The sequence below is a fragment of the Macrosteles quadrilineatus genome, unplaced genomic scaffold, assembly GCF_028750875.1.
Source record: "Macrosteles quadrilineatus isolate MER2022 unplaced genomic scaffold, UCM_ALF_1.0 Scaffold_5__1_contigs__length_97177068, whole genome shotgun sequence".
Classification (NCBI taxonomy): domain Eukaryota; kingdom Metazoa; phylum Arthropoda; class Insecta; order Hemiptera; family Cicadellidae; genus Macrosteles; species Macrosteles quadrilineatus.
Window position 1 is genome coordinate 74,303,970 of NW_026542598.1, and position 25,871 is coordinate 74,329,840.

At 36.9% G+C, this 25,871-nt stretch overlaps 2 protein-coding genes across 2 annotated transcripts; one reads left to right on the top strand and one right to left on the bottom strand.

Annotated features, from left to right (window-relative positions):
* The first annotated feature begins 629 nt into the window (after positions 1-629).
* On the top strand, positions 630-8,292 carry LOC128995155 (ubiquitin carboxyl-terminal hydrolase isozyme L5). Its single transcript, XM_054420069.1, has 7 exons — positions 630-732; positions 2,623-2,686; positions 3,342-3,447; positions 3,822-4,009; positions 5,188-5,385; positions 6,091-6,190; positions 7,952-8,292. Exons 1-7 carry the CDS (start codon positions 657-659, stop codon positions 8,189-8,191), a joined length of 972 nt encoding a protein of 323 aa, XP_054276044.1. The 5' UTR covers positions 630-656; the 3' UTR covers positions 8,192-8,292.
* Positions 8,293-10,967: 2,675 nt separating this feature from the next.
* On the bottom strand, positions 10,968-25,677 carry LOC128995154 (transcriptional adapter 3). Its single transcript, XM_054420068.1, has 11 exons — positions 25,537-25,677; positions 23,149-23,388; positions 21,215-21,390; positions 20,844-20,933; positions 19,575-19,709; positions 19,241-19,434; positions 18,569-18,675; positions 15,605-15,691; positions 15,111-15,232; positions 12,117-12,278; positions 10,968-11,384 (listed from the first exon to the last, which is right to left on the bottom strand). The coding sequence occupies exons 2-11, from the start codon at positions 23,339-23,341 to the stop codon at positions 11,250-11,252; spliced, it is 1,401 nt and encodes a 466-aa protein (XP_054276043.1). The 5' UTR covers positions 23,342-23,388; positions 25,537-25,677; the 3' UTR covers positions 10,968-11,249.
* Between the last annotated feature and the right edge of the window lie 194 nt (positions 25,678-25,871).

Genomic DNA, 25,871 nt, shown 5'->3' on the forward strand with positions numbered 1-25,871 from the left:
CGCGTCGCAAGCACGGCCACCTTTAACTCCAGGCCACGGCCTTCGAAGTGGCAACGTCACAAGTGGCAATGTCGCAAGTGGCAACGTCGCAAGTGGTGTTGTAACGTAACAGCTGTTTTGTTTGAAAGCAGCGAATGGTATTTTGAATTTTGTATTTACGAAAGATTGGTTACTGGACCATGTCAGTATTGACTCCACTTAAAATGTACAGCTATAGATTTTTAATTCATATTGTTTCGGTTTTCAAAACACCACTTGCGACGTTGCCAATTCTACCAGGCCGTGGCCTGTAGTTAAAGGTGGCCGTGATATTATTCATGTCAACTGTAATTTGTATCGTGTTAAATGTCAACATACTTTCTACGAAACCCATCTGGGGCCCATTTCATAATAAAGTACAAACTAATATTATTAGTAAATCAGCTGATCGCCCAATGCAAATCTAATGGAAATTACAAGTTACAAGTTGTAACTTGTAGCTTGTAGTTTATTATGAAATGGGCCCCTGGTGGTTACTGTATTTGGTCGTTAAAGGGCCGTTGTGGTCGAACCCTACTATACAGTTGCATGTAGAAAAGCATAATCACATTTTCTATGGAGGAATACAGTAAAAAACCAAAAATAACTTTTGTTTGTCTTTCTTAGCAAAAATAGAAATGGCCGACACCGCAGGAAATTGGTGTCTCATCGAGAGTGACCCCGGTATATTTACAGAATTGATCAAGGAATTTGGTAAATATAGTGTCTAAGATAATTATTGGTCACTTAAATTCAATTTAACAACTTCCTTAGAATGGGCTGTAGGCGCAATTGTTTTCTATAAGCCCCATAACAAAACCTAACCTCATTGGGTTAATCTAAAAAGTAGTTTGTCATCCTTATTTGAAACCCCTATTTTGGCCTAAGTATGCCAAAAACAAAACCTGATACTTGTATTTACGCTTATTAGTCCAACCGCCTTCATATTTTTGTTTAATGTCTCGGGTCTCAGTCTCAACATCTTCCCTACTAACAGCAGTTTAAGATTCAGCATCTTGGTCCATTGTTAGTGTGTGTCACTAAACTGAATCAGTGTTTTGGGATTGAAGGAAAAAATAGGGCTTACTATTCTTGGCAATGCGTGTGAATTAGGCTCTAGATTAATCTCAAAGCTCACATTAGGGCCTAGTTTGTGTTTTAAAAGGATAATTAGGCTAATAAACGGATCCTTTCAATTCGTAAAAACTTCTTACAGGCTCTATGGCATCTGCGGCGTTCTTTAACTTAGTTTATCACTGAAAAGCAACTTTTGGGTTGAATCTTATTGTTTTCTGATTGTGTGGGACGAGTAACTTAACTTAATGCTGCCAGGAATGGCTGATGCTAGGTAGGCCTAACCTTAGAACAAGGTAAGCCGAAAGTTAAATTGCCTTAAATAAGTAAAACTATCCTTTACATGTATCAGGAAAAAACTGCTTGTTACAAAGTTTATAGACTTCTGATCTTTGTGATGATCTAACAATCTTTATTAACAACCTAGTCCATGCTGCCAAGCATTCCAGAGTGTTGCTACTTGCAGATGATGCTAAAATCTATAAGGAAGTAACAATGGACTTTGAATGTGAGGAGCTGCAGAGTGACTTGGACAATGTGCTGCGGTGGTGTTCGCAGAATGAGATGGAGTTGAACATATCTAGGCCTAAGTGCGTTGTAGCCTAAGTTACTCTCTTTTTCTCGGCGCAAGAATGTAACGGTGTTCAACTAGGTATACCTTATTTGGTTTGACTCTTCACCGATCCTCTCTTCAGTGAAAGATCTCGGAGTAACTGTTTCTTAACTTAAGCAACATAAGTGGGCGATTCTCGGTGTGTTGCACGAGACATTCAGACAACACTTATTATTTAAATCAATAAAAATGACTTTAAAGTCTGCTTTTGATGTTTGGAGTAAGCTAGGTACTAGATTTATGGTCATAGATTTTATAAGTATAGATGAATAAGTTGCATTACTTACCTTTACTTTTTTTTGTAGCAATGGTATTAGAAGCGTGTTGCACGGGACTCGTACAAAGAGTTTTTGTAGTTGTATTGTAGTTTATTGTTTTATTGTTTATTGCACATTTTATGTGTCCTCCCCATTGCAAACGCAAAGCTTGAGTATAACTGCAACTAAGCATTTTATACTTATATGCCAACCCCGTACAAAGGATGGGTAGCCTACTCTGCTAGTCATAAATATGTTTGTAAGACTTTTCCGCATTTTGTTGTGAATCGAACGATACCAGATGGGTCATCACACAGGACACTGACACAGATACAGGTGTGGTGACAGGTGATGCGCACGCTCCGGTCAACGACCTGACCTTGGCTTACTTGGAGGGGATTTGGTAGGCGAAAGTATGACTCATGTGCTATTGTTCGATTCAAACAAAATTATGAAAGTCCTGCGAACATATTTATGGTAACATAACCGCCGCAGCGTGCTGTATAAGGGTAGCCTCCGTACAATAAGAATACGTACCCTTCACCCTATAGACTATACAAAACCAACAATATGTTTTAACTTTTTTTTTAAAGAGTTTTTATTTGCTGGTAATACAATTTTTAAAGTTGTGCTATAATGAATACTGTTTTTGTATTTTAGGCTGTAAAGGTGTTCAGGTTGAAGAACTTTGGAGTTTGGACGCTGAACAATTTAAAAACTTGGAGTAAGTAGCCTACTTGCACAATAGGTTTTTATTAGTAAAATTTAACAGTTTTAATTTTATCTATTTTACTCCCCCTCAGAAATTGAATCTAGATTAGGTATGTAAAACCTGAAAATAATGGTTTTCTGTTTAGTTAGAATCAAAACTGGTTTTCAATCATCAATTATTTAAGATGGGGTACTATGTGCGTAGTTTGATTTAAGGCTTGAAAATCAGTTGATACAATTCTAAAATATTCAGTTAGCTGTGACATACCGTACTTAAGGTTTAATAGAAAATCTATTCCAAATCAATTTATGATTGTGTAGGCCTATCTATATATTAAGTAAATCTAGGTACATATTAAATCAGGTAACATAAGTAAAAGTATTGTACCTAAAGGGTTAAAAGATTTTGTTTATTACTAAGTTAACCTACCCCAAATAATTACTCTTCACAATAGTAATAATGAATATGAAAATAGTAGCCAAACTATTGAAGAACGTTAATGACTTTACCTGCATAAAAAGCCATCTGTGAAGAGTTGAATTCTTTATTTTTCATTATGTTTTAATCTTGGGGAAAATAGCTCCTGCATGCATATAGGATCCTATCATGTGTGTAAGTGAGTAAGGTTTCTAGACTGTGTTCTAATTTGCTGTGTTTTCCACTGCAGGCCTATCCATGGTTTGATATTTCTTTTCAAGTGGGTCCCAGATGATGAACCTCCTAGTTCTGTTGTGAGAGATAATAGGCTGGAGAAAATTTTCTTTGCCAAGCAGGTAAATGATAATAAACTTTCACCTTAATGTATATTTTCAGTAGTGGTTTGAATAACAAATATAGAGTATTTAATTACATATTCAGCTGGGGATTCGTTAGCTGTAAGCCAGTAGGCTCAGCCAGCGTTTGATCCCATCTCCAATAATTCAATTCTATAACCATTATTTTGGTGTGCATGTAACGTTTTTTTAGTTTAAATGTTTTCTGTCCAATCTAGGGTTTTTATTTAAAAAAGCAAAGGAATTAAAGTTTGCATTCTCAGTTTTGTACGTTCTGTTTTAACTTAGATATAGAATGTATAAATTGTTAAAAGTTGATTTGGGTATTACACTAAAACTACTTGCATAAGTTGGTACTTGAACGTTTTTTGTAGGTCATCAACAATGCTTGTGCCACTCAAGCCATCTTGAGTATTCTACTTAACTGCAAACACTCGGATGTCACCCTCGGCCCAACACTCTCCGAGTTTAAGGAGTTTTCTCAGTCTTTTGATGCCAACATGAAAGGATTAGCCCTCAGCAACTCTCAAACTATTCGATCAGTTCATAATTCATTTGCCAGGTAAAGGCTAAAATTGAACTTTTATCAATAACTATACAACCATACGTTTTGCTTGAGAAATTTGTTTGGACTCAAAAGTTTGTAATTGCAATGTACTGTACAGTCAAAAACAAATAATTTTTTTTACATAGGCTACCTAATATAAATTATATGGCACCTTGGATGTAAGTATTAATCTTGGTATAAGAGGCTTACATGAATAGATTTTTTCAAGTGCAACGCTATCAATAAAATCATAATTTTCTGAGATTTAATCCCAATTTGTCAATTGGCTTTTCCTTAATTTTAGCGAATTTCCCATATAGGGAATAAGCTATTACCGTAGTACTCATGGTAAGACCTGGACGCGGGACCGATTTTTTTTTTCGTTTTGAGGTCCCTAGAGGCCAAAAACACCATCCGTTCAAATTCATATATATATATATATATATATATTTATATATATATATATATGTGTCCGTCAGCACGATAACTCGAGCAAAAATGATCCGATTTTGATGAAATTTGGTACAAACGTGTAAAAGTACGTTTATTCGAACGAGTTCGCGATCCAGCATGATCGGACCATGGGAACGGGGGTTTACATGGGGTAAAAATAGGTTTTTCCCATTTTTGACCCAAAAAACATAAAATTTAGCAATTTCTTTCCAAACCTTCTTTTTTTGTAGAGCTTAAAAAAACAAATAATTTAGTATATTGAAGCGTTATTATGCGCCTAATGGTTACGGAGAAAATTCCAAAAAATTGTAAATTTAAAATTCCCATTTTATTCTTATGGAGAATAAGTAAACTGTTGTAGCTTGCTTGTTTGTGAACATATTTTGATCAAATTTGGAAAATGTTTTTATTTCTTACTAACTATTCACATTTTACAAAAAAAAACAGTTTTACCCTCCCTGATGCAGCAAACCTAAGTACTTGTTAAACTAATTCTTTTTAAATCAAGAATAAATGTTATATTTTTAAGTAGACATTTCAGTGTAAATCCAATCAGTCAAATGGAAATTCACTTAGTCTGCAGGTTTGCTGCGGCGGGGGTATTCATACTTATTACAGTACTTGAAAATTGTGCAGGGCCTACTTTATACATATTTGACTGTTACTGCGGATAGAAGTATTCAGTCTTTCGAGAACCTTGTGATGCAACAGTGTACAAATCGATACAAATTTGATTTCAGGCAAACACTGTTTGAGTTTGACAACAAGAGTTCAAACAAAGATGAAGACGTTTTTCACTTTGTGGGTTACATCCCTATTGATGGGAGGCTGTATGAGCTCGATGGACTGAAGGAGGGACCGATCGACCTTGGAGCAATCCCAGCAGAGAGTAGTTGGCTGGATGTGGTCAAGCCTATCATTGAAAAGAGAATACAAAAGTGAGTAAATAATTAATTACCTTACCTATGTGGCCACTCAAACTTCTGTAGATTTTTGGCCTCACCAACTAGTCACTACCCTTCTCTGTTTTCCATCCTTTCCGTCACTGCTCTTAACTTTCCTTTGTCTCTTAGCACCTAGCCCTGCCATCTTTGCCGAGGTCGTCATCAATTATCAATTTGCAAACTAGTGGCCGTTTTCACCAAGAAATATTTTCAGATTTGATTTTAACATTGAATATTCTTCTCTTCTCTTCACATAATCCATCTCACCATCTCATTCTCCTCCTTTTTATTTGGGCTTTTATGTCTGGGTCTGTGTAGATGACTTCCCATAGTGCTTTGCTTGTCCTGATTCTCCACACACCAGTTTCATCAATTTGACTGTAGATGGTTCTTAGTTTTTTATTTTCAAAAATATATTTCTCTCTTTCTTGTTTTTTGTTTTGTTTATTTCCAGGTTTCAGATTTGTAGAGTTACTATTGGCTGCTTTAAAGTTTAGCAGAATTTGTTTTGGATTTCCTTGACAAAATTCTACTTTTTAGCAGTGATGTAAATCACCTACATTATGTATCTTTATCTTAAAACATTACATTACAGGTCCCTTAAAAATATGTTGCAGCTAATGTTCTTTGCAGTGTAGCTTGAGGTTCTAAATTAATATATTCAAATAAGCTATGACATTTTATTGTTGTTTTTTCTAGATATAATGAGGGAGAAATCCATTTCAACTTGATGGCAATTGTCTCAGACCGGAAAATGAAATATGAGGAGAAACTGCAGCAGCTTCAGAAACAAATTGAAGTAAGAAACTAAGGATCACTTTATTTAGCAAGCCTAAGATTTAATAAATGTCTTATAAATAATTTCATTGAGAAAAAGCACTAGAAAATAATAGCCATCAACATGGCACGATAATTTATCTTAGGTTCTACTCTGTGTAAGGGTCCTGAATGTCTTAAACACTTGGTTGGACATGAAGGTTGTTGGAAGGTGAATGGAAGGAGTTATCATGTGATAGGCTATGCAGAGATATATTTTTCTGGTCACATGACAACATTTTCTGTACCTTCCGTCAACAAAGGAAAAAATTGTATGACCCCTCTTCTTAGTTACAAGCCCAATATAACTATGGATGTCACAGTAAAATGCCTATAACAACATTTTCCTTACACTTTTACAAAGAAATCTTAACCAGACTTGGCAACTTGATCATTTTGTGATATGTGCCCCAGCTCACATTATTGTTGCAGAAATGTGGGTGGTTTTATTTTTTGTTAGGAGGGAAAGTGTTTAATAACTATGAAAAAATATCAAAATTGTTAAGAGTACAAATTTAAACATATTCTTAGTCTCAGCAGGAAGGACTAAAAAAAATAAAATTGAAATTCAAAAGAGACACATAGGGGAATTTTTGTGTGTAAGATAGTTGGGGGTTTCTCTTTAACACCCCTTTTCAACAGCCGGGTCGTTGCTTTTTAAGAAAGGGCTGTTTTTGCATGTTGCTTTTAGTTCACCAAATATGTTACACAATTCGCCAGAGAAAAAGTGTCATTCTGTTCACAAATGATACCAGTAAGCGGCAAGGACTTACGGAGCTATACACAAAAACGGCCCTAACTAAAAAATCGCCTTTGTATCACTATAATGGGGGGTATTACAGTAGAACCCCTCATATCCGGCCTTGGTTTTACCGGTCCTCTGTTTATCCGGCCCCTTCCAGGAAGCCAATATCAAAATTTTTTTCTCACACCTTACAGACGTTTAGATACAAGCACTAGTCTTTGTGACTGCTTAAGTCATAAAATAAATTGTTCTCATTATTTATCTGTTTGTTTATACATTTATTTGCTGAGTCACTATACTCAGTTGAGCTAGTAGGCCTAACCTCTGATCAGTTGGCTGATTATTTCCAAAGTGGGTTTAGTACAGTACAGTACTAGTACATTAATTTTTGTATTTCACAAAATGGTTAAGAATGTTGAGTAGAAATGCAATGTACCATTTAAGTACTAATGATCTTTAAGTACAATTTATTGTCATTTTTACCTCCATTTAATATGTTTTGTTACCTGGAATCATAATATTTGTAGCCTACATTCATTACTTACAGTAATGACTTTAACCTACAAATATTTTTTTCCTTTTTACAAACATGTTTATTTTTCTAAAAATGATCCCAGAACAGAATTAAATGATACTTTTTATTGCATATATTGATTACCTATTATTATTAGGTATGAATTGTCATTTTCATAGTAGGTTGGTTTATCCGGCCAAATCGTTATCCGGCCAGGGGCTTGGTCCCGTGGTGGCCGGATATGAGGGGTTCTACTGTAATTGGTTAACGGATGTCAGGCCTTTTTTCTGCCACGCCCGGCGACAGATAATTGCCTTCATGACCTGCCATTCTTGGCATATTTAATTTTAAAAAAACCCTTATATCAGCCAGATTAGCAGGGTTTTGCATTTGTAGCATATATATCAACCCTTATATTTCGGTATGTTATTTGTCTAGATTTCAAGTTTCTGATTTTTCTAAAAGTTCAATGATATTTTTTACAGGAAAGTGGGATGGAGACTGATTCTGTTCAAGCTGAAGTAACAAGACTGCGTCTGGCAATTGAAGAGGAAGAAAACAAGATCAAACGCTACCAGCTAGAAAATATTAGGAGGAAACACAACTACTTACCACTCATTATAGAAATTTTAAAAATTTTAGCTAAAGAAGGCCAATTACTTTCTCTATATGAAAAAGCTAAGGCTAAAGCTATAGAGAAAGAGTCTAAGAAATTAAAGACTTGATTTGTCTTCTTGCAGTTTATGTCACCTGCCAATCTCAATTTATTTGAATGCTATTCTGAAATGTTGTGATATTTTGCAAATAAACAGTTTAACCCTTCCTATCTAGCCTATTTTACTTTTCCTTCCTATCTAGTTTATTTTACTTTTCTCAACCATTTTTAGTCATAAATGTTGTTGCTCGCGGTATATCAAGAAAAATGCCAAGGGTGAGATTGACTTGATTTTTGAACACTCAAAGCTTGAGTTGTAAGATTGCTTAAAGGAAATAATCAAAGTAACATACAATGGATGCGACTGTGCAGACATTATAAGCGATTATTTTCATACCCATCTATACTTAAGTGAAAGATATATACACTAGTCAAAACGGAATGTTTGCTGCTGCAGATGAAAGGAACAAACAATGAAAGGAGTTATTGGTAAGATTATTGTCACTGAAAAATTGGTTCAAACCTTAATTATCTTCAGTCAATAAAGGTTTTGTATTTACAAAAGAACACTCGAGCTCAGGGATTGCTTTTAAGTGGAATGTAGTTAAATTGGGAGGAACATATCGTCATAACTCCCAGACTGCTTTTTAGGCAATGAGAAAAAACATTTAAATAGGTTGCTATGGATATTATAGAATATTTTTATTTGCATCATGTTACCTTTACGTACAGTTGGTTTACTCATTATCTTGGCGGGTTTAGTAACCTTTATTGTTATTGATATAATGTGGGACTTTGATTTTGAATAAATTGATCAACAACCAACCGGAAGCAGGTTTACCATTCTTCCCTGGGAGACACAACATTCCACGCAGTCCTGCCTACACCTGGTTGCTGCTCTGTCGGTAATCCACCTTTGAAGGCTCTGGAGCTACGCTACCTGAGCTCCGAATTTCCTCTGCCCCTACATTCAACGGGTGTCCCCACAGTCCTGCCTACACCTGGTTGCTGCTCTTTTGGTAATCCACCTTTGAAGGCTCTGGAGCTACGCTACCTGAGCTCCGAATTTCCTCTGCCCCTACATTCAACAGGCAAACAGAAGAGGCTACTGCACTGCGTCAACTAATCCTGATGGTCTACCCCTGCTACACATTGGAGTTGGACATTATTTTCTGGTATAATTCAAATACAAATGTATATTATATATATATATAGGTATATAAATATATGTGCCTAACTTTCTTTGTAAATACTCAATTTTAGTTTTAAGGATAATTGATTGTTAAGTCTGGCTAATGGATCTACTGGAAAAATGTTTGTTGGAAAATTTTAATTTGAATCCCGATTCAGAAAATATAGGCCTACTCTACTTTCTTTGGTAAGCGAATTGAGAGTTCTACCAGCAAATTTTCCCGGTATAGATCTTTACCAAATAGGAGACAACATAGCTTGTCTGGTGAAGACTTTAAATGATTTGAATAAAAACAATTGTGACCTGGTTGGGACAAACAATGAACTCTTTTCTGAAGTCTCCTATCTTACATCACATATAAGTTTGTTAACAACCCAAAAGAAAAATGAACTTGATGAATCTTTTAAATTACAAGACTCGATTGTTGAGGAAAATGACACTTTGACTCGTGAACTTAACTTAAGTAAGATTAAACTTTCAAGCCTCCATAGAGAATTTAAACTTACTAGAAAAGAGAACGAAGTTTTAAAGGATTCAATTTGTAGATTAGTTTCAAACATTGACGATCAAAATGAAATAATAGCTATTTACATAATACATTACAAGTGTAGTAAGAGCGTTTTTACACCACACAGGTGAATGTTGGGTGCAACGAGCAGAAGCGAGTTGCATAATTCTCCTAAGTGATGTAAACAAGCTCTTGCGCAACGTGTAACGTACAAGATTTTACCTGACCCGACAATATACAGGAGGTTACGCAATAATTTTCATCATCCATTTCACTCATCTTCTAACAGTAACGTTAATTTACAAACAAAAGCTAGGTTAGGAAAATTCTTCAAAGCATAACAATAAAATTCAAGCGCACAGCTGATTTCTAGCGTTGGAACGACGTTGGCTCCATAGAGGTACATTTTTTAAGTTAACCACTCGATGTTATTTAAATGGGTTTCATTATCTCGCCGTATGAGTTTTTTCAACTTTACATCACTCGTGAAGTAAAGAAGTTGTATACATCACGCTTGGGATAGGGGAGTTTAACATGGCGGGTTAGGTAAAACTCCTTAAAGACAGTCTTGATGAAAAAACATTGCAGTAAAGTCGTTGACTGATAGGCTTGAACGTGCTGTGGAAGCTCACTGCTTAGTTTCGTCCAGACATATATATATATATATCCAAATCTTTGAAGTCAAAAACGGATTGTGCCATTGTCACTGACGAATGGCTAGATGATTCTGTCTTACAATCGTACTTTTCCTCCTTTCAAGAAAGTGACAAAGCTGTGTCTACTAAAGCTTTATTTGTCGGACCAAATAGCAGTGAGCTTTTAAAGCTTGGATCTCCTAGTGGCGTAGAAAAACTAAGATCAGATCTATGTATGGACCGCTACAGACATAATTATAACTGGTGAAATACATCTTAAACTGAAGTAATAATTTGAAAATGAATCAAATTATTATTATTATTATTTTTAGTAATACAGTAGGTAAATTTATGCCGATGATTGATGCGAAATCTATGCGTGCATGCCTTCAATTTCAGACCTCAATCATAAAAATCGGTCGGGTAGAAGAGCCACACGAATTCGGAAAAGAAAAACAATTTTTTAAATATATAAGATATAATAAAGGGAGAGAAATAAACAAATAAAAAGTTTGACTTATAAACCTTTACATTATATTTTTAACGCGATCTCTTACACATTCAATGCCACTTATTCATTCTAGAAAATTTTTGAAAACAAAATGTATGACCTAAAGATAAATAGACACAGTGCATTGAAAAAGATGCAAGAAAACAACACTGACCACAAAAAAATCTAAATGTAAATTAAAGATGTGCTGTGTTCAAAATAACACAATTGAAAGCAATAGTTTCTTCAATAAATAGCTTTTCAAGTTCTTTACAGTGATCACTTTTTGATTCTCTTAACTTACTAATGTATTGATTCTAGTGTTTTCAATAGAGTTTTTCTTTCATTAAGGAGTTTCCACGCACTTTCCTGTTCTTTTTCTGGTATAGGTTTTTTCTTCTGCTTTAATATCAGTATCTTCCGTGATACTTCCACAACCTAAAATAAAAAATAAAAAAACTGAGTTTACAAACAGCTAATAAATAGTCAAAGAAAAAAGATAATTCATTAACTACGGAGTGTTTCCTCAACGGTGTGTTTTTGTGTAGTCTTTACTCAAGACAATTTATGTTTTCAAATACGTTGTGGGCACCTTTCTATTAACAAAACACAAAAGTTAGTGTCCTGTTAACCTAAAAATAACTAACCGATAATAGACAACTTGTCTGTAGCTATCCTATCATTTTTGTTTTCAACTAATCATAAATTTTTTCTTCTGACATAAAAAAGGTTGATAATTTATGGAAACTACAGTGTTTATTAAAGGCCAAGACTATGAGAAAAATAGGTATAAATCTACAGAAATAAATAGAGTACATAATGACATATTGAACAACCACTACAAATACCAAACATTCATGAAAAAAAATAATAAATAAATAAATGAATGATAAAGCGCAAGTTCCTGGACTTGACGAGAAAGGAGAACCTGCTAGGGTCATCTACAAGAAAACTTAAACCTACTCCGTCAAATGTGGCCATCAATTGGGCTTTATGATAAATGGCCAAAATTGATAGCAGTTCAACACCCGAGTTCCACAAATTAAACTAATTGGGACCCTATTTGATTAGTTGGAGGTGCAGTAAAATTGAATTACGAACAAACAAATATTTTTATGACACAATCACAAAATTGGTGATTTACGATCGGTGATTTAGGATGTTATTTACCTCTTGTTCCACCGCTTTCAGTTTCTTCCGCACTTCCGATTTCTCAAGTTCCACCTCAGCCAGTTTGATCAGTCTCTTCAGCTGCTCCACAGTGTGCAACGCAGTGGCTCTCAGTTCCTCTTGACACTTCTTTATTTCAGCCAGAATTTCATCATTATCTTCCTGTAAGAAATACGGCTATTACAAATTGGCCCAAAAATGTTCAGTCATAAAATATGTTTTGGTAATTTAAATTTAACAATTTATTAGTTTACAGTCATGATATTCTTCTGACTCCTAATGGTCCAAAGTTTTATAAAGGTCTGCAGTTTCTATTGTTGTTAGCAATCAGCCTAGAGCACATTTATTGTAGGATAACCATTTATACTATTTGAATTCAGATTTATCTCAAGATTCCTTCATTTCTTCTCAAAATGCCAGGATTGGAGACGATATAAAGTTACCACTGTTAAATAATTGAACTATAATCTACATACAATTAGAATAAACATATAGTAAGACAATCAGAACGGACAAAGAACTGTGTGATATCCACAGAGATATTATAGGTTTAATTGAAAGCCATAGACTTCGATGGGCATATGTATAGAAGACCCAGAGGGTAGTGCTGGATGCGGTACCTTCTAGCAGGAGACCATTGGGACGACCAAGGTTGCGATGGTGGGTGAAGTCAGAAGACATGGGGAGGATGTCCATGACAGAGGAGGTGATGGAGGACAGAGAACAATAGTGGGAGCTGTTGGGGAGACCAAGGTTGCGATGGTGGGTGAAGTCAGAAGACATGGGGAGGATGTCCATAACAGAGGAGGTGATGGAGGACAGAGAACAATGGTGGGAGCTGTTGGGGAGACCAAGGTTGCGATGGTGGGTGAAGTCAGAAGACATGAGGAGGATGTCCATAACAGAGGAGGTGATGGAGGACAGAGAACAATGGTGGGAGCTGTTGGGGAGACCAAGGTTGCGATGGTGGGTGAAGTCAGAAGACATGAGGAGGATGTCCATAACAGAGGAGGTGATGGAGGACAGAGAACAATGGTGGGAGCTGTTGGGGAGACCAAGGTTGCGATGGTGGGTGAAGTCAGAAGACATGGGGAGGATGTCCATAACAGAGGAGGTGATGGAGGACAGAGAACAATGGTGGGAGCTGTTGGGGAGACCAAGGTTGCGATGGTGGGTGAAGTCAGAAGACATGAGGAGGATGTCCATAACAGAGGAGGTGATGGAGGACAGAGAACAATGGTGGGAGCTGTTGGGGAGACCAAGGTTGCGATGGTGGGTGAAGTCAGAAGACATGAGGAGGATGTCCATAACAGAGGAGGTGATGGAGGACAGAGAACAATGGTGGGAGCTGTTGGGGAGACCAAGGTTGCGATGGTGGGTGAAGTCAGAAGACATGAGGAGGATGTCCATAACAGAGGAGGTGATGGAGGACAGAGAACAATGGTGGGAGCTGTTGGGGAGACCAAGGTTGCGATGGTGGGTGAAGTCAGAAGACATGGGGAGGATGTCCATAACAGAGGAGGTGATGGAGGACAGAGAACAATGGTGGGAGCTGTTGGGGAGACCAAGGTTGCGATGGTGGGTGAAGTCAGAAGACATGAGGAGGATGTCCATAACAGAGGAGGTGATGGAGGACAGAGAACAATGGTGGGAGCTGTTGGGGAGACCAAGGTTGCGATGGTGGGTGAAGTCAGAAGACATGAGGAGGATGTCCATAACAGAGGAGGTGATGGAGGACAGAGAACAATGGTGGGAGCTGTTGGGGAGACCAAGGTTGCGATGGTGGGTGAAGTCAGAAGACATGAGGAGGATGTCCATAACAGAGGAGGTGATGGAGGACAGAGAACAATGGTGGGAGCTGTTGGGGAGACCAAGGTTGCGATGGTGGGTGAAGTCAGAAGACATGAGGAGGATGTCCATAACAGAGGAGGTGATGGAGGACAGAGAACAATGGTGGGAGCTGTTGGGGAGACCAAGGTTGCGATGGTGGGTGAAGTCAGAAGACATGGGGAGGATGTCCATAACAGAGGAGGTGATGGAGGACAGAGAACAATAGTGGGAGCTGTTGGGGAGACCAAGGTTGCGATGGTGGGTGAAGTCAGAAGACATGGGGAGGATGTCCATGACAGAGGAGGTGATGGAGGACAGAGAACAATGGTGGGAGCTGTTGGGGAGACCAAGGTTGCGATGGTGGGTGAAGTCAGAAGACATGAGGAGGATGTCCATAACAGAGGAGGTGATGGAGGACAGAGAACAATGGTGGGAGCTGTTGGGGAGACCAAGGTTGCGATGGTGGGTGAAGTCAGAAGACATGAGGAGGATGTCCATAACAGAGGAGGTGATGGAGGACAGAGAACAATGGTGGGAGCTGTTGGGGAGACCAAGGTTGCGATGGTGGGTGAAGTCAGAAGACATGAGGAGGATGTCCATAACAGAGGAGGTGATGGAGGACAGAGAACAATGGTGGGAGCTGTTGGGGAGACCAAGGTTGCGATGGTGGGTGAAGTCAGAAGACATGGGGAGGATGTCCATAACAGAGGAGGTGATGGAGGACAGAGAACAATGGTGGGAGCTGTTGGGGAGACCAAGGTTGCGATGGTGGGTGAAGTCAGAAGACATGAGGAGGATGTCCATAACAGAGGAGGTGATGGAGGACAGAGAACAATGGTGGGAGCTGTTGGGACGACCAAGGTTGCGATGGTGGGTGAAGTCAGAAGACATGGGGAGGATGTCCATAACAGAGGAGGTGATGGAGGACAGAGAACAATGGTGGGAGCTGTTGGGACGACCAAGGTTGCGATGGTGGGTGAAGTCAGAAGACATGGGGAGGATGTCCATGACAGAGGAGGTGATGGAGGACAGAGAACAATGGTGGGAGCTGTTGGGGAGACCAAAAAACCTGCTTAGGTTTGAGTGGCCAACTAGGTAACTCTACATACAGAAAAGGTCTTTATCAAATACACAGAGGAGAATTGGATTTTTATTTTATTTTACCTTGTAGTCTTGAGGATCAATAAAGCCAGAGGCTTCCAACTCTTTCCTAATTCTCAGCTCAAAACATGCAGATGTGTGATATGTCGGTAGTTTTCTTAAGTAGTTGGGAACTGCATTTTCACCTGCAAAACACATTGATACTTCAACAATAGACATTATTACAAATAAAACCTTAAGCATTGAAAACCACATATCTATCTGACCAATAGGACTTTGGAACAATTAAAAGTAGATACAATGTTACATGTAACAACAAGTTTGATTAAATTGTAATCAAAATGCAAGACCAAGACCTGAAATTATACCAACTTTACTGATGCTTGCGTTCAATTCCTTTAACTCAAGTTTTTAATGGGAATTCTGGAGGTTGAAAATCTGCTGTCTGAAGGCCTACTATTAACATTTGATTATCTACAATATTATATGCAGGCTAAAAAAGAGAAATTTTGCTGGATAGTAAATTTAGCTGTTGAAATGGTCCAACATAGGCCTACCTTTGTTTTCAGAAGGACTTCCAGGATCTTCAAGTTTGGTCTTCTTTGTTTGCGGTTCACCTGTGTCAGATTCTGATCCGATTTTGTCTGAAAAATGTTACATTATTTAGACTAATTTTGTCATTCAAATGTTGTATTCAATCTAATACTTATAACTTAAATACTTTTAATTAAAATGGCAACCATACGAATGTAGGTATTTTAAGCCAGGTATGAATGGAGATGAGTGTAGGATGAGTGGCGTGATTGTGTAGTATAGTTAGGGGCGGTTTGGGAGCTCGGTATTAGCGCTAGTCCGCGACTAAATCCGGATTTTTCCGGTATTTTAGGCTGCCGCCTCGAAAACGGGTTTGTGAGCTCGGGATCAGTTAGGCGCGCGCCTAACTTGTGCAGGGATAATCTCGCGCCTAAATATTGTTGGTTTGGGAGTCAAGTAGACTTAGGCGCCAGCCTAAGAGATAGTCTCGGTGGGTTTGGGAGACCAATTTCGGGACTAAGATATATGTTTTCGTCATAAAAATCAGTGAGTTTAGTCCCCAACTTTAGTCCTGCCAGGGGGCAGGTCTAAGTCGACATCATGCCGGTATTAGCTCATTAGCAAGTTAATTGTTTACATATTAAGTAAAAGAATGTTATATTCGAATTCGTTATTAAATTCCGAACAATTTCATTACCCTCAAAATATATTTGAGAAAAGTTTTTTTTAGGTTTCTGTTGTTCAAAATTAATAAAAAATCTTGCGGGAAGTAATTTAACGAAATTTTATTTTGTTTTTGTTTTTACTGTTAATTTTAAAAAAATATATGGAGCCTGAATATAATTTATTTCGACTGAGAGTTTGGTTATAAGCACCCGTACCTAATAATAAATATTAATAAATATTTTATTAGCTAGGAAAAAATTAGCAACCGCATACAAACCCCCCCCCCCCCACTCACCCATTACGAAAGAGTGAAGAGATAATAAAAAAAAACATAAAAAACTGCAAATAGCTCACAGTCATAATCATTTTCTTTTTATTGCGTTGTGATTGAGCTCAGTTCAGTGTCATTGACAAGTGCTAGTTACATCAAAATGTAGTACCTAGATTATTTGGAGTATAAGAAAATATATACAGTATACCAATAATCCCGCCACAGAAAACCTGCAGACTAAGCGAATATCCAATAACCTAATAAGACTTTCAATTAAATTTATATAAATAGCTTTAGGTTTAACAAGTAACTAAAACTACCTACGTGTAGGTATGCTACTACAGGGAGGGCAGTAAAGTGTGTTTTTTACCTAAATATCAACAGCTTTATATAAAATAAATAAATTTGCCGAGATTCATCAAAATATATCCATAAACTACAACAGTTAACTTATTCTCCATGAGAATCACATGGGAGTTTTAAATTTACGATTTTTTAATAGTCTCTGTAGCCAATAACCGTACAAAACATTTAAGAGAAACTAATTTGTTTTTTATACTCTTTAAAATATTTTAAAGATTAAGATTTATGTTTTAGGGGTTAAAATTGAGAAAAAAACTATTTTTATCCCATAAAACCCCGGGTTCACATGGTCTGATCATGCTGGTTCGCGAACTTATAAGGGTTTATCGCGCCTTACACTTTCATGCCAAATTTTATCAAAATCAGACAAAAATTACTCAATTTGTCACGTTCATGGACGTGTATATAATGTATGGGCTATACATATATAAACATTTGAACGAATAGGGACGAACGAATAGGGGATGTTTTTGGCCTCAGGGACATCAAAATGGAAAAGTATATCGGTCCCGGAACTAAGTGCTACCTATGGTTATAGCTACTTCACTATAGGAAAGTTAGATAAAAGAGTGTCATGTTTAAAATTTTTTAAATTTACAACAATTTTTTTGTAAGTATTAACATATATACATTTGCTTCACACTATCATAACCTCTGCAATTACTTAAAATACTTTTTATTTTATTTCCGTCAATACCCATATATTATACAGGACAATTGCTGTTTAATTTTTAAGCTTTTTATTGCATGAAACCGAGTTTCAGATGTTACCGTTCCACACACAGGGTAATCTTTGTTAAATGATTAGGCTACCTAATGTTTTTGATCTCTGAAAGAAATCATATTGATTTTCAGAAGCCTATGCTGCACTGTACGTATTTATAAGGTGTAGTACCAGATATAAAAAATAGCCGTCATTGAGATGTAAATCAACGATCTTACAAAACTAAATTGTTGCAATGGTACAATGCAGTAACTTAAACCATAGTCTACTAATTAGCCACCGTTGATATACCAAGATAAAATTGTATCCATCTTCAATTGTTCATCGTTTGTTGTCAACGGTAACGTGCTCTGCAGTGGCCGTTGCCAACGTAAAAACCTGAATTCCCCGCGATTCCCTGTCCTTCTAGCTGCGCTGCAACTTAGGCGCGACTATACTTGATCTACGACCATTTCAACTTAGGCGCGAGCTCCCAAGCCTGGTTTCTTGTCCGGGGACTAAAGTTAGGCGCGTCTAACACTAGGCGCGTACTAGCTGGGCTCGAGCTCCCAAACCGCCCCTTAATGACTAAGGCCGACATGTTCCTTAGACAGGACTGTTAATTAATAGCCCACACAGCCAATAACATCTAGGGGACCTACAATTTATAGAGGAATCTGAACCACATTTTTACCTTGTAATTTACGAATTGGTCTAATGTCAGGATAGTACTGCGGTTAGTAATAGTACTTACTAGTGCTGACGTTAATCCATACCAGGGAGTATAGCATATAAAGATAATGCCTATAAATATCCACAAAATTAATTTGTTACCTCCAAATAACTGGATTACAGCACGACGCCACAGTTCCAGTCTAGTTTGACACAGTCAAAACTTCACCACTAAATGAATTTGTAAATGTGTTTTTTTAATAGTAGCTAGTTTATAATAGTAGTAAGTTCAGTCAAAATTTAAAAACTCACTCAATTTATTTACTAAAACCGACTCTTTGAGAGGGGAAACGTAATTTTCTTCAACAAGAGCAGATACAAGCCGTTGCACTAGAGGTCCAGGTACTCTGTCACGAATTCTGTAAGAAATATTACACATAGGAATTATTTGATATTCATCACACTTACAAGCCTTACCCTTGATTTAAGTTTTATAAAGTAACTAATGATATAAAATTTGAATAAGTGGTGGATTATGAAAAAAAAGAAAACTCACTTTAGGGATTGAGTTATTAACATAGATTTTTCTTGTTATTGAATTAGACAGTTCATAGCCTATGGATAAGCTGCCAATGCTTTGTCAAAACAACATGGCTGAAAGAGCCACTCACAGATTGTGCTGGAATGAAATTTAATCTCCTCTGTTGTTTTTTGCTACTGAAGATAACTTATTTTATGACATTTAACTGTAAATTATCCTATGTGACTTATGTAAATTATGCCTTGGTTAAACAGTTAGCGTATTCAATAGAAATGAGTAAATGACATCAACACACTATAGCTCAATTCTGATGAGATAAAATATTGACTTGAACTGAGTGGCCACAGAAGCTACAAAATTGTGTGTGGAACCTCAAACAAGGTAAAAAGACAAGAGGGACTAGGTGTCAACAATTTCAAATACACCAAAAATATAAAACTTACACAATTTTACTTGCTTTCTTCAACATTTCCTTGACATCGTCAGAAGGTTTCCTTTTCAGTTTAGTGGTAGATGAACAGTCTCGTTCATCTAGCAAGTCTTCTTCAGCCCAGCGTAAAGTATAATGACGTCCTAATGGTGGTATCTTTTGTATTTCCGCTTCTTTTTCACAGGTTGCTTTCAACTCTTTTAAAAACTGAAATAGTAAATAGACAATTTACTCAACTTAGATGAAAAAATATGTGAATATCAAATTACAAGAAAATTACCATCACTTTGAACATACATGATTTGATAACAAATAAACACTCAATAGATGGATAGCAAATTAATTACCTTAATATCTTCAGCAGTAGTCTCTGCACAATATGGCTCCACCGACAACCAAAACTTGTTAGGAGTATCATTTTTAGGTATGAGTAGTTTTGGTGGTTCCAGAGATGCAGTGGTGCTGAGTAAATCAGGGGACCCCTGATAGGCAAAGTAAAAGTATTAATTTCAATTTTTTTAATGACATCAGCAAAAACATATTATTGCTTGGGAAATTTGTAAAAGCTAACAAAAACTGGTTGAAAACTTCCCTAAACCAAATTGGATAAAATGTACAAATTTAACTTCTCTATTTCAAACACTAAAAATATTTCATCCTAAACTAAGTACATTAGAACTCCAATTATCTTCTCCAACCAACTGAACCGCACATTATCCAAATGGCTTACAGAGAGAATAAATTGCAAAAAACTTAAAACCACAGTAGGCTTATTAGAATCTTTGTTTAAAGAAGGCAGAAGCTGTAATTGCAGCAGAACCCAAAAACACTCTCGCGGTTGTTTATTCATCATTTCCCACAGTCACGAAGACATTGTCAATATTTTTCACGACCACGGCAAAAGTTTGCACACTTTCTGTGGTCTTGTGAAAATATATGTCTCTCGCAGCTTCATAATTTTTTGTAATCGCGGAAAAATGTAAAATATGTCCCACAGTCGTGTAGCCTCACCGTCTCCAGCGGTCATACAAACTCGTCATCGTTTTCTGTGAGCGTTACCAAATCTTGAATGTTTGCCGAAGTCTTGTAGACATCATCATTGTCTCCAGTGATGGAAAATCAAAATCCTCCTCCACAGTCGCGGTAAAGCATGAATTTTTTTATTGCGAAATCTTCGCAGACGCGATCTGCGAATACGATAGTAAAAGCTCAACTCAACTTAGCCTTTTTTTTTAAATACCCCGGTTTTTGGGGAAAATCCAACTATCAAAATATATGTTTTGGTTTAAATTGATTCGGATGGTTGGAGTTCTACTGTAAAGTCAACGAGAATCATCAAAACACATAAAGATTATAATTTACTAATGTATTACAATATTCTTTTCAAGATTTAAATGTTCCAGCCTTCAGCCGATATCAGCACAAATTTAAAAAGGGTTAACAATTTCCTTAGAACGTCATATTACCAATATGTGTAATACAACTAAATCTTAAAACACAAGTAGTCAACTAAAACAGCACTGCCTAATATATTCCAAAAGATAGCATTGACAACCTGAACAATATAGTTCATCACATATTGGGCACTTTTTAACTAACCATTTCATAAAACTTACCAAAACACTGGGATCATCCAAAGTGCCAACTCGAGGTCTAGACTTCCCCATTGGGTCCCGGTTCTTCCTGTCCTCTTCCTTCTTTTTGGACTGGAAAAGAGTTTTGTATTGTGAAAGTAGATAATGTATTTACCTATGTTTGCAATACAGTATGGCAAATGAATGTTATTGCCATAATACAGATTAAATATAAAATATCTTTTAAACACTTACACTTTTAAAATATAATTCTAAAAAATGAAACTTTATATTTTACATATTTTCAATACTAACATCACATTATATCCTGCCAGTAATCTATATATCTGTGCTGCATATATCTGTATTTATTGCAGCAATATTTAGGTGATCAAAAGATAAATTGTACATACTGTCAGAGCAAGTTTGATTTTCTTGTCCCGCCTCTCTTCAGCAATATTCAAAGTAGCAATTTCATTGTTCAAGTCTCGTATTCTGACGGCCACGCCTGTCAGGAGGGATTCCAATTCCAACTGAAGTCTGTCAAGATCTTCCATTCCAACTCCCTCTTCCCTACTGCGGCTGAGAACTGTTCAATGGAAAACATCTCACTCTTTTTGTTTGGTAATCAATAAAACGTTAGGCCTACATTTTTATGGCTCAAACCCTTTTGAAATTGGTTGGATGCAAAGTACACTTCATTGCGGAGTAAATTCCAATTTTAAAGTTGGATACAGTAATAAAAACAGGAACTTTTGGTCACAGGGCCATTTTACAGTTCTGCAGATGGGGAGGTTAAATGTAGAAAATCAGCTGTTCTCAATATACAAGATACACTAGCGTCTCAGTGTCCTAGTCAATAAACCGATGAGAACCTCTTCTGCGAAGGAGTGGTGGATTGTGGGAGAGCCCCTCACGTCGATTTAGGAAAAATTATAAAACTTATATCATAATTATTTAATTAAACTGTCATAACCTAACCTAACCAACCAAACTTGCTGATAATATAAAAAAGATATAAGATAAAAATCGAATGAAGGTTTACTAATTGAAAAAAATAGTTCTGTTCATAAAATAAAATTATAAATGCCTAAAATTCTAACAAAAGATGTACAGTTAAAAGTTAAGAAGTAATCACATTCTAAGTAAAATCTTCGACATAAAGTTAGTGTCACCGGTGGGATTCGATCTGGACACCTCATTGAAATCAGCCGCTTAGGCTATGCTATTCACTACGCCACGAACACCGATGGCTGCACTTCGTATCTTTGCGGTATTGGTGTTCCCTCAAGAGAAGAACGTGACGTCTCGCCCCCCACTCCTTCGCTAAAGAGGTTCTCATCAGTTTCTGACCAGGACCCCGAGACGCTTTAACAAGATGCAACTTTAACATTCACTAACCCCACTTTTTCCCTCCAGATCTATTAATTCTGCTATGTCGGATTACATTAGGTTTTGGGTTATCCACTGTCAAGTGAAAGGCTTATGCAGCTTTCTGTTTCAAATAGGCCTTTGTGCTTATTTTGAACAATGAAAACCATTTTTAGTCTGCTTTGTTTGCATCCCAAGACTGACCATTATGGTATACAAATATGCTACAACAAAGGATACAAATTTTAAAAAATGTTGCACAATCGATTAACCTTTGACTGGCTACATCACTGGCTAACTTACACGCCTCTAGGTTACAGTTGCACTTTTAGATTGCTACAAGACTAGGATATTTGCAATGTTCCCTCAGAAAAAGTATACAGTAAATAACTCAACAGAAAAGTAAGCGGAGACAAAGCTGAGAATAAAGGGATCATACATTATACACATTGTACAAAATATGGTTTTAGAAAGGGCAGCCGCTCCAGTTGACCATTCGGGCAAAAACTTTCATTTTTTAGATTTTGTTTAGAGATAGGTACCTACCTACTTTATTGGCTGCCCTTAATTTTTGAGTTAGGCCTATCGATATTGCCCCTGAATTGATTACGACATTAAATGGTTAAATTACCTTCAGTTATCCAGTTCAACTCATATTCTTGCGTATTGCGGTCGTATTCTTGCGACCTAGGTTTCAGCACATTCTCTAATGGACTATAAATAGTTTTAACCCCAAAAAACATCCAATAAAAATAGGCCTATTTAAAATGTCTATCCATTAGTCACAAGGATACACAAGGACTACAGTTGGAGTTGAACTGGATGGTTGAAGGTAATTAAAAATGGGTACCTACATTATCACTAGGCCAATAAAATAAGCTTTGGTTTACCTAACCAGACTAACATGGTTAAATACCAACTAATATCCAATGATGATATTATATATATGATCCAAATAATATAAATCTTTACTCACCTTGGCAGTATGTTGGAAGTTGATTTTTTTCAACAATTCGGAGATCAGGAAAAGACAGAGCACACTCTTCAGGAGAATCAGGTGCTTTGTTTTTGGAATCTTTTGCTTTACCATTTCCGTATGATGGTTTCCCATGATCTCTGTGTGGTTTTCCACCAATGCCTTTCTTGGAACTGTGCTTCGACTTCATCATTCTAGAGGAATCCTTCAAATTGGTTTCCTCCAGTTTTTCAAACTTGCCTATTAAAATTTTTAAGTTAAATTATTTGTTTGATTTACCTAGGTATATCTTATGCTAATGCTGAACATTCTTAAAACACGATAGCATTTTATTCATACCATTAACCCTTACCCACTCTCATTGTAAGGGCCTATGCCCTACGCCCTAGGTTTAATTTATTATGCAGGTCATTAAGCCTACCAGTATTTACCCGGTAACTTTCCTGTTAAAGGGAATAGTTTTCATTATTATCAATGATTTCTTTTTGATATATCAATATTTTTGTTTTATTTCACGATCCGTATTCCTTCCGTTTTTCATCAAACGCACTTTATAAATTATTGGAGCCTATATAAGTTAGGCTATTGGATTAAGAAATGAAACTATTCTAAACTAACCTAACATAACTAACCAAACTTGTTGTGGGCTAAGTTACCGTATCAAAATTCCGTTTTATAACAGAAAAGGCATGGGATTATCAAACGGAATTTTGAAATGTTACAGCAAGTTTTGATGGTTAGGTTAGTTTAGAACAGTTTCATTTCAATATAATATATTTATTTTAGTGCAGCATACCTTCAAACAGGCGCTTGCCGCGCAACTGAATCGGTGAACACAATTGGCATTCAAATATTTCAGTCTGACGAATAAAAAAAAGCAGCAGTGATTGTGCTGCGTTAGCCCGAGAGTGGACGTAGTTCACTGAAACACCCAAAGATAGCAACACTGCCTGGATTCGTAGCCAGTGTCTTTGTAAAGTGGCTCGAAAAGAGAAAATTGCCGGAACCGGGACAAAAGCATTGCCAGACGGGATTTTACAAGAAATGTTAGTACCAACCTACACCAGACTAAAGCTTATTCTAAGCTACAGGCTGGCAACGATTATCACGTTCCCCGGCAATGGCTGAGCTCACATTGAATATTTATGACTAGCTGTAACCCGCGGGCTTTGCCCCGTTTAACTTCTTAATTTTCAAGATTATCTCGTTCGCATGGCTCAATCACGTCCTGGTTGAAGTTTGTTCGCTACGCTCACTCACCTTTAGGTTGGAGCTCGTTCGCTACGCTCACTCACCTTTAGGTTGGAGCTCGTTCGCTACGCTAACTCGCCTCCAGGTTGAAGTTCGTTCACTCACCTTTTGGTTGCAAATTAGCTGTTGTCATAAATGTAAAAGAAATAATAGTGCTGCACCCTGTTGGTAATTTTTGTAACTTTAATGCTATTGAACATCACAGAACAGAACCAACTTGTTTAATTGAAACAGCTGTTAAGATTCAATAATTTCATTTCTCATAAGGTTAACATAGGAAACTCCAGAGCCACTGGGGTGGAGCCCGAAAGGATTTTTGAAATAAGAATATGCCTATATGTTAATCGGGAATGTGAGCTATCATCATGCCAAATTTCAGCCCAATCCGACCAGTATTTTTCGCGTTCACTTGTCACAAACATACATCCAAACTTTCTTATTTATAATAGGCCTATTAACTTAGTAGGATAACCCAACCTAACATAACCATCGCAGCACGCTGTATAACTACTTGGCGGAGTACACTATAGCGGTGGAGAAGCATTCAACTCAATCCTCGCAGACATCCATGCCTTCGAGGAGGCAGAACTCAAAGGCCGCTAAGTTAATCGGTCATGTCAAATTTGGACAGTAAGTCAGTTAAAGTATGTTGCCTTCTCTCTAATTATGTACGGTAAGTTATTTTGGTCTCCAGTAAAAAAAATCCCTCCAAAATAAGCGGCCAGCTTTCAAAATAAGGACTAGCTCTGCTGTCTATAAGTTAACTAACTTAGGCCTAGGCCTATCTAAAATTTAGTCAAAGCGGCATAACTTTGAGGATAAACTCAGGTTTAGGTCTAACCATGCCACCTAGGGTACGGTCCCTAAATGATTATCCCCATGGGAGGTTCACTGTAATCAGCTTAGGTAGGACAGTAGGCTACCTAGTCCTAAACTACCTAGGCTATAGGCCTAAAGCTTTTTTCTAGGGAATAAAATCAGGGGAGGTGAAAACTCGATAGGCTTAATCCATTAGGATTAATAAAAATTAACTTTTCATATGATAAGTATCAAGTTGCATTATAGCCTGGGCTTTCTAACTAACCTTAAATAGGCATTTTATGTCTCTTTAGAAGAATCTTGTATCTAATCACTTACCAAATCGATATTTTTATAGTAGAAATCAGATTTCAGGCAATCCTTTCATGATGTTAGTATACCATACAACAAACTACAATAATAAACAAATTAATCCAGTTACTAAATTGTTGTTGGTAAATTTGAGAAAGATTTACTCTTTTTTTGACTTCTGAATCAGTCAGTCAGTCAGTCCCCAGTCCAGTCCGTCGTTGTTCGACAGCTCTGCGCTGATTCGCTGAAGTCTAATTTTTTTTCGCTGATCATAATCAAATCGAAACTGAAACATTGGATTGGAACCACAACCAATAAGAACAGAAGAAAGTCAGTTCGTTCCATCATCTCAATTCCACTCC